This window comes from Frankliniella occidentalis, unplaced genomic scaffold (genome assembly GCF_000697945.3).
Source record: "Frankliniella occidentalis isolate FOCC.00 unplaced genomic scaffold, Focc_3.1 Scaffold54, whole genome shotgun sequence".
NCBI lineage: Eukaryota > Metazoa > Arthropoda > Insecta > Thysanoptera > Thripidae > Frankliniella > Frankliniella occidentalis.
In genome coordinates, this window is record NW_026267184.1 from 1,264,975 (window position 1) to 1,274,087 (window position 9,113).

General features: G+C 57.6%; 2 protein-coding genes across 2 annotated transcripts; both read left to right on the forward strand.

Moving 5' to 3' along the window:
• Positions 1 to 2,173: 2,173 nt before the first annotated feature.
• On the forward strand, positions 2,174 to 6,286 carry LOC127749444 (uncharacterized). Its single transcript, XM_052267577.1, has 3 exons — positions 2,174 to 2,229; positions 4,610 to 4,677; positions 4,767 to 6,286. Exons 1-3 carry the CDS (start codon positions 2,185 to 2,187, stop codon positions 6,283 to 6,285), a joined length of 1,632 nt encoding a protein of 543 aa, XP_052123537.1. The 5' UTR covers positions 2,174 to 2,184; the 3' UTR covers position 6,286.
• A 509-nt stretch (positions 6,287 to 6,795) lies between these two features.
• Positions 6,796 to 8,139, forward strand: LOC127749438 (uncharacterized). The gene is made up of 2 exons (XM_052267566.1): positions 6,796 to 6,879; positions 7,092 to 8,139. The coding sequence occupies exon 2, from the start codon at positions 7,134 to 7,136 to the stop codon at positions 7,872 to 7,874; it is 741 nt and encodes a 246-aa protein (XP_052123526.1). The 5' UTR covers positions 6,796 to 6,879; positions 7,092 to 7,133; the 3' UTR covers positions 7,875 to 8,139.
• The last annotated feature ends 974 nt before the right edge of the window (positions 8,140 to 9,113 follow it).

The window sequence follows — 9,113 nt, forward strand, 5'->3', positions numbered from 1 at the left end:
CAAAGAAACATGGACCTGCATCGCCGGACCCACACAGGAAAGACGCGTTTAAAGTGTAGAACACGCTACAAGAAATTTGCGCGTTTTAACTGTCTGCCTCGCCTCACATATCTGGACTCTCACACTCTGAAAACAGTTGTTTCTCTAATTTCGATAACATATAACGTTTATAAACTAATTTATAGATACTTTTTTGTTCATAAATGTTTGTCGTTTTGTTTTGTACGAGTAATAAAAGTGCGATGGACCAATCATTTCTTTTGTTTTGTTGTCTCGTCCGCAGCCTTTCACCCCCCTCCCCCCTTTCCTCCCGCCAATCTCACGCAGCCGGAAAAAAATAATTGGTCACTTGTGTCAATTTAAAACACAGGTACAGATAAGAAACTGCAAAATATTTGTTTAATTAAAAAAAAATCTAAATCAAGAATCTATCTTGAAAGCAGATGATAAGTTCAAAAATATAGGTCTGTTTCCAATTTTCTCTCATATTTAGCTGTCATTGTTTATGGTTGCTTGTTACTTGCAATTTTGTAATTCGGCGTAAAGCGGCGTTGAAGGGGAGATAAGGCGCGCGCAGAGCGACCGGCGCCGGTGGGCTAGTATTGTTTTGCAGGGACGGATAGTATTGTTAGGCAGGTAAGGGTAGGGGCCTGACGCGACAGCCAGCCACTCACTTGGTCCCCCAGCGAAAAAGAAATTGTTTCCTGGTCTACGCTTGGTTCTCTGTACTCATCGAGAGTAAAAGCTAGCTGACACCTTAAAGTTACTTAGATATTCTTTATGTTAGTAAAGGGTTTTTAAGGTATCGTGTGCTAAAAATATTTTTCAGTGTTACTTGAGATTTTTTCCTAGAGTACAATAAGACCGCGGCGAATGCTTCACTTTGAAACATAAGATTCCAAGGCCACACAGCCGTTTCGCCCCTGCTTTTTTTTATAGATTACGTCACTAAAGAGATGATTGATTCTGTATTTCTCAATGTATTTACTAAACGGCTAAAATTTTCGAGAACTACTCTTCGACGCGGTCATTGTGCGTGTTAAGACATTTCGTTGCGACATCGCCACCCTCTTACCTGACCAGTACGTTGGCCAAGAGGCCACAGAGGGCGGGCTCCATTGGCTCACCAAATTGCCAGCGGGGTGACAGAAATCGGCCAAACGGGCCGCCCAATCCTAGGTCATATTGCATCCGGACTGCTGCGGGGAGCCCCGGGTCACGCTCTGCTGGCCGTCATAAGGGCCTGGTCCGAGTGACCGCGGAACACAGCGAGTGGACACCCGCCCGCGCAACAACATCTAACGTCTCTCTCTGTCTCTTTCGCTCTGTCTGTCTGTCTGTCTGTCTGTCTGCGTCTCTCTCTCTCTCTCTCTCTCTCTCTCTCTCTCTCTCTCTCTCTCTCTCCATCTCTAACCACACAGCCGCGGGGTGGGCCAGTTGGATATTCCATGTACACACTGAAAAATATTCCAGATCCAAAAAATATTCCAGATGTTCCAAAAGTGATCCAGATATTCCAAAAATATTCCCCAAATATTCCAGATATTCCAAAAATATTCCAGATATTCCAAGTACACCAAAAATCTGAGTGGTCGAATACGCTCACAGCGCTCATCAGATCCGCAATTCCATCGGTCAGAGTCCCAAGAGTCAGTCGATGATGACGAGACTCCATGGCGCAAGAGAGCGATACGCAGACGCAGGATGCACGATTGCACGCTGCTGCTGCGATATGATGGTGTCTTATCATACCCCCCTCCTCGACACCCGCTGTGATCACGATAGGCGAGTAGAAGCTCTTCCCCGGCGACACGCAGGTCGGGAAGGACCGGGGCGCGAGCGAGCGAGCGGCGGGGAACTGCAGGCGTTAGTGTTGGGTCTGGGGTCAGGGAGGCGGCGCGGTTGGGGGAAGGGGGAGGAGGGGCGTTGCGGGGCAGGACGACGCGCCGTGCCTCTGTGACGAACCGATAATGTGAACCCTTTCACTGGGGCACTCTAGCCACCACCACATTGGCTAGGGGCCTCTAGCCTGCCGAGCCTCCCCACCTCGGCGCCGCCGAAAAAAAAGGGCGTCCCCTCCCCCAAAAGGCTCCCGCCACAGCGAGCCCACAATTATTTGGAAACTTATAAATCGGCTGGGACAGGCGCCAACAGCCCCATTGTACGCCATGCCCTCGCTGTGACATGGCGTCGCGAGTCCGCCCGATCAAGCTCGACAACATGTACCCGGTGCGTTGGAGTGCGTGTCTGTGTGTGTGTGCAGCAGTGTCATTGGATTACCCTCGACGCCATTGGGATTTAATACATCGACAGTGAACTATTGCGTGTTTGTGTGTGTGTGAAGTTGTGTGCGTCTCTTTTACGTGCAGTGTGGATGTTGAAGTGGCGATGACAGTTAATTTATACAAATATTTGCATCAAGGGTGTGAGCGAAGCTGTGGTGAAGGCAAGGGGTGCTTAACACTTTCCGTGCGGTATGGGTCCAAACGTGTGTGGAGACGGTAAAACAGACCCAGCGTCGGGTGGACCCACCTCAAAGCCGTCTACCCTAAAATTTTCATAGACCTTTGGTGGAGATTAAGATCCCCTCTAAATTCGGCGAGAACCGCCTGTACCTGTAAGGGCCGACAGAAAAAAAGATGTCTTGCACGGAAATTGTTTCAAAATTCCATGAAGGGGTGACGGAGTGCGAGGGAGAACGACGAAAACCAGTGTCCCCGTGCCTGCCGTCCTCTTCGGATGTTACCCCCACATGCACAGGACGGACCACGTCCATGATAATGCCCAAGTCTCAAGATTAAAGTCAAGGCAAATGATGAGGGAAGGCATTGCGAAACAATGTATGAGCAGGTTGACGGCCACTTTGTAGTGCGCGTCACCTTTGAGCACCTCTTTTCATATGTAGCTCATGGCTCAACTTATAGTCTCGACGGAAGAAAACCCAGTCGACGGATTCCGTTACAGCATTGAAATTTTAGAAAGTCTTTAAAAAGACTGACTTCAAGAAGTATTTGAAAGAAAAATGTCTAGCCGTGTAATTTTGCGGGTGCATCTCATGGATTCTGGATCACATTTGTACACCGACGCGATTGCTGAAATCCCCCCAACTCTCATTAAGGGTGTGGAATCGGTTGGGCGGAAACTGTTGTTAACATGATAAGTTGATTGAAAAGTGAATTTAAGGATTTGAACGCTTTTAAGGCCGGGTTGCAAATGCGTATAAGGATTTGAACGCTTTTAAGGCCGGGTTGCAAATGCGTGGGCGGATCCGTGAGATTCTAGTCATTCTGTGCACGCTAGCACGCACGTCGCTACAGTGTTGAGGGTTATGCCTACTCCCTCCGCACGTAAGGTGCCATGCCTCCTGCGGTCTGAGCGAGTATGCAAACCTCCAATGCTGTCCGTCATTCGCCGTTGCGAAACAGTCGAGTTCAGCGTGTGCACGCTTCCATGGCGCCTGGCAGGTAGGCAACATCCTGCATACAGTGCATGCGTGTACTGCGGGGTGGCCTACCCCGAGTCTCGCAGGCGCCGAGCTCCCACGTAATTTGCCGAATGAATCTGAGGAAAACGGACGTATGTGCTATCTAGACGATCCCAAGAGCGGGCAAGCCATAAGCTACTAGTGCCAGGTCCCGGAAGAACAGAGTTGCCAGCGAGGCGCAGCGAAGCTGACGAACAACGTTTGGCGGAAGGGCGGGCCCGGCTTGTTTCTTTTGTACGTGTTAAGGGTGAGTAGGAGATGCGGCCCCCCGATAGTGCGTCGTTGAGTCGAGTGCGAGCGGAGAGGCAAAGCGCCAGTGTGTGTGTGTGTGTGTGTGTGTGTGTAGCGTGTACGGGGCGGCGAGCCCAGCCCAGACCCACCGCACACGAGCCCACAGCCCCTCAAAAAATGCGAGTAATAGTTTACTGCGCGCGGCACGGGGCGAGATACTATTTGATACGATCTCGCGAGTCACTTTCGCTACCACAAGCGGCAGACGCAGGAAACCACAGGCAGACGGCCGGGGGGGCCTGGCGCTGGGCTCGGGCTGGGCCTTGATTGTGTTTGGCGCACCGCGGCCAACTGACCGGAACCAGGAATCGCAGTAGAAGCAGTTGTTGTTGTTGTGTTCACTTTCAAAGTCCTGACCCAACAGCGCAACAGCAGCAGCAGCAGCAGCTGCCGTGGCGGCTGGCGGCGGCGCCTCAACGGGCGGGTAAAAAGATCTGGTCCTCCAACCACCTTTGTGCTTCTGCTGCTGCTGCTGTGAAGAGAGAACAAGTTGCCGTTTTGCTCGGGAAGTGCAACACTACTAGGGGCGGCGGGGCGGAGGCACCCATGCGAAAGTAAAGGGGGTGACGTACTGCGAGTAAATGACCGTTACCGGGAGTCGTAAAAAATATTATAGGATGTAGAGGATGAGCGCTGCCTGTTCTAGACGCGGCGGCTAAACGAGGGCCCGTGCGGGCCCGTGTGTGTAGTATAGCTGCTTTCCAGCCGGAAGACCACTCGGCTTACTACGCACTCAAGCCCGAGCCCGTGTTAGAGGTGTATTGCGATTTGATTCATTTTCACGACCGATTCACTTACTTCGCTGCATGTTGTGGTTGTTTTCTTTTGGTCCAGATCATAACAGGGCTGGTCGCAGCGTTGGCCATGACTACATTCAAAGGATCTACCGCAGAGACCGAACAGTAAGTCTTGTGCCGCTGTGCAGTGCGGGTGTGGGTAAACGATCGAAATAGGATTTGAAGAAAGGTTTTAACGTTAACCTATATTGCAGTGTCCACTTCCGCATCATTGTCCCCGAGTACGTCAACACCCACACCCACACCAAGACGGTGTACGTCGTGCCTCAGCATGGCGATCACGGCGCCACGGCTGAGGCGGGGTCCCTCCACGGCGTGGGCTCGGGTCCAGGCGTCGGCCTCGGCAGCGGACTAGGCGCCGGAGAGCCCCGCATCCCCTCAGAGCCCATCACCGTCAGCGGCGTCAGCGCACCCGAGACCGCCGTCGGGGGCCCCGGGGTGGTGACGCCCATCGTCCCGGGGTCGCTGCTCAGCCCTGAACAGGTAGCCGGCGGCCACCAGACGATCCTCGGGGGGCTGCTGCTGCACCACAAGAGGCACGGCAAGGCCTGCAAGGGGCACGGCTGTCACCACGGACACGACAAGGGACACAAGGGACATGGGCACGGACATGGCTGCGGACATGGACATGGAGGGGGTGGCCACGGAGGGGGACATGGTCATGGACATGGGCATGGCCACGGTGGGGGAGGCAAGGGGCATGGCCATGGCGCAGGGGGTCACGGGCATGGCCACGGCGGAGGGGGTCATGGGCATGGCCACGGCGGGGGAGGCAAGGGACATGGCCACGGAGGAGGGGGGCATGGCCACGGCGGAGGGGGTCACGGACATGGCCACGGCGGAGGGGGTCACGGACATGGCCACGGCGGCGGAGGACATGGACATGGCCACGGCGGTGGGGGTCATGGACATGGAGGTGGGGGCCATGGGCATGGGCACGGCCACGGCGGCGGTGGACATGGGCATGGCCACGGTGGAGGAGGGCATGGCCATGGCCACGGTGGAGGAGGGCATGGCCATGGCCACGGCGGTGGGGGCCACGGGCATGGCCACGGCGGCGGAGGACATGGACATGGCCACGGCGGAGGAGGACATGGACATGGAGGCCATGGGCATGGGCACGGCGGGGGGCATGGACATGGCCACGCTGGAGGAGGTCATGGGCATGGGGGTCATGGAGGAGGGCACTGCCACGGTGGGCACGGGCACGGGCATGGCCACGGGCATGGCCACGGGCATGGCCACGGGCATGGCCATAGCCATGGGGGGAAGCAGATCGAAGGCAAATCCACCCTCATCTGCTCTCACGGGCACGGGCCCGGCAACGAGCTCCTGTGCGTCGAGTCTAAGAACCTGATCCAGGACGAGAACAATGAGTCCAAACACTTCTACGAGCACGAGTCTTACGGGGCCAAGGACGAGAAGTACAAGAAAAAGGAGTCGCTAAAGCACGCCGCCCAGGAGGTGTTGGACGGGTACACGGAGACTCACAAGAAGGACAAGGGAGGGAGCACGACGGGGCACTCGGCTGCGCTCGTCGCCGCAGACCCCGGCCAGCCCGGCGAGGACAAAAGCCAGCTGGCCGACGAGGCGCCCACGGTGTCCGCCGAGGCCAGCAACCCAGGCGCCAGCGTGGAGGACCACCCCGTCGGAGTTGGACACGTGGCAAGTTTCCAGCAGGTTCAAAAAAACATTAAAATCAAAATTGAATAGGCTCGAGTGACAATGATCGTCCCGTGTAGATTTCTTTTTCTTCTCTTCAACTCTTTCTTCGTTGCCTCCTCCTCCTCTTTTCCGGTGACTTTTCCGCGGGTTCTTTTCCTTCAATTTCATTCTGTCCCTTCCTAGAGGTAGATCGGGCGAGACTGCACTCACTGCTGACAACGTACTGAAGTACCGACCGTCCCGTCACGACCGTAGTGACGCATGCCGACTTACTTTAACTTTTAGGACTACCACCACCACGCCGACCGCCAAAGCCAACTGCCGACGTACCAGCCGAACAACGAACAGTGGATCCCGATCCGACCGTCCAGCCCCCTGGCCGGGCCCGTCCCCGGCCAGGGGGCCGTGTCGGACTCGGGGCGGGACCACGACGTAGGGCACGCAGACGGACAAGGAGGCCCCCTGGGAGGCCACGGGGGCCACTCGGACGCGCTGGAGGGCACCGCCGCCCCCGAGCAGGGCAGCGACTCGGCCGAAGGGCACGGGCAGCCGCTGCACTTCGACGCGCCGGCCTCCACCCTCCCCACCCAGGTGCTCGGGATCAGCCACTCGTACCAGCCCCTGCAGACGTTCATCGGGGAGGTGAGTGCCCCCCTAGAGCACGGGAGTCATTGTCGCACATTAGGGTTGGGTAATGACGGACGTAACTGACCAGGCTGGGCCCGCCATCGCCAAACCTCAAACAGGATGATTCACCCTGACGACCCGTGAACCTAACAAGTGCTATTCCAGTCAGACAACCAGGGTCTTTTTCAGAATCAAGGTCGTTGTTGACGCGTCTGGTCTGTTCACAGGGTACGGGACCAGGCCAGGGCGCCAAGGCGAGCTCCGTGACGATGCAGTTCGGCGACCTGACGTGGAGCTCAGTGCGCGGTCCCGGCGGGCGCCCCCGCGGACGCGGCTCCCACCTGGACGGCACCGAGGACGCGGCGCACCAGCAGCAGCAACACCACCAGGGTCCTTCAGCGGTCGGCCCGTCCGGCTACGAGGTCGTGGAGCGGCCCGCCGACCTCTCCGCCGAGATACACCTCACCACCATCAGCCCGCTGAGCGCGCTGGGCGCCACCGGACAGGCGGCGGAGACGTCCGCGGCGGGGCCGGGGCCGTCCGAGGAGGCTGTGGCCCTCTACTACCAGAGCGAGGACAAGTCGGAGACGGACGGCGACGCGGAGCTCGTGGAGGCCGCGCCGCCCAAGAAGCGCGGCCGCGTCCGCTACGGCGAGCAGCTGCGGCCGTCCCGCCGGCGGAAGCGGCCGCGGGGACAGCAGCACGCCGACGACGAGGGCCGCCGCCAGCACGGCCAGGACGACGACGAGACGGCGCGGTCGTCGGCGGAGCCGCGCGCCAACGAGCAGGGCGGGGAGGAGGACGCCATCGGCGTGGTCAAGCAGGCCGCCGACGACACGGCCGAGCGCGAGGAGCTCGCCCAGGAGACCAACAAGCTCCTAGAGGAACTCAAGGAGAGCAAGGCCGTGCGGCGGAGGCTGCGCAAGCGGCCGCGTATCATGACGGAGACGGGGCACGTCCTGCGCGGCCTCGAGGTCAAGGAGACCCTCCAGGCGGACAAGTGGCGGTAGCCGCCAGTGCCATGGGCGTCGTCGCTCCCCGCCCCTCACAAAAACAAGTGCGCTAGTGAAAAGCTCAAGTTCAGTCGCGGCGTCGTGAACGGTCGGTGATCGTGAGTGGACAAAATAGTGTGTTGGACTCGCAGCGGCGTTGCTCGGACGGGACACGCCAAGCAGCCCGCCCGGCAACGGGCGAGATAGTGAGAATAGTACGATGTCGACTGATATATATTTTTTTATTCAACAAACAACTGAAAATAAATAAGAATAAACCATGCTTTTCATCCATTCCATACCACCTCGGACAGAAATGCTTGCCGTCGTCGACAGGCGGGTGACTTTACTATACCTTTTCCAGACGGTCCGGCAGCTCCGATGAGGGGTGCGGAAACATCAGTGGCAGCAACAGCAGGCGCAGCAACAGCAGCGCCGAGGGCAACGCCCAACACCATCATCGAGATGCAAGGGCGCGTCCTTGGCGAGGGGGGGAGGGGGCGGTGTCGGCGCCGTCAGACCGCGCAGAGAAAGTGGTGCAGTGGCCGGCCCTGCCCGGCCCGCGGCCGCAGGTCTGGCGGAGGAGCCTAGGCCGGGCTGGGCCCGCTGCTGGAGAGTCCGACACGCACTCCGCTCCGGCTAGCCTAGCCCGACCAGATGGACATTGTGCCGACAGGGACCGGCGGTCAGGCGACTTGTCATGCCGGTGCGGTCACTCACTCCCCACAGCAGCAGCAGCAGCCCGCGCCAACAACAACGACCGCGACGACGACGTCGACGACGGCGACCCGATCCGGCCCACAGGTGGCGGCATTCCGCCGACTTCTTAAAATGGGGATGGCCGGCCAGGAACCAGACTGCGCGCGCCGACCTCGCACTTTTCCCCTTTTCCAGCCGCGACCGGGTACATAATACTATAGCCATAAGTCCGCTCACGCAGCCACACTAGTCAGTCACAAGGGTTTTTTTTGCCATTTGACAATGAAATAGTTTATATGAAAGAAATGTAGTTTACAACCCATGGCGTCATAAGGAGGTAGACGGAGTGCTGCCCCTTTTTTTCAACCGTATCTTACGCTGCAATAAGGAGGGGTAATCGGTCTTCCCCGGCGGCCGGCGGCGGCGCGTAGGTATCAGTTGCGAGCAGCAGAGCCGGTATGGCTCTCACTGTCGGCATCTCTCTCTCTCTCTGTCGGCATCTCTCTCTCTCTCTCTCTCTCTCTCTCTCTCTCTCTCTCTCTCTCTCTCTCTCTCTCT

Excerpts from the sequence above, each read along its gene's own strand:
- LOC127749444 (XM_052267577.1), top strand. The coding sequence starts at position 2,185 with ATGGCGTCGCGAGTCCGCCCGATCAAGCTCGACAACATGTACCCG. Across the intron at positions 2,230-4,609 it reads AGCTCGACAACATGTACCCG|ATCATAACAGGGCTGGTCGC; the intron begins GTGCGTTGGAGT and ends CTTTTGGTCCAG. Across the intron at positions 4,678-4,766 it reads TCTACCGCAGAGACCGAACA|TGTCCACTTCCGCATCATTG; the intron begins GTAAGTCTTGTG and ends CCTATATTGCAG.
- LOC127749438 (XM_052267566.1), top strand. The coding sequence starts at position 7,134 with ATGCAGTTCGGCGACCTGACGTGGAGCTCAGTGCGCGGTCCCGGCGGG.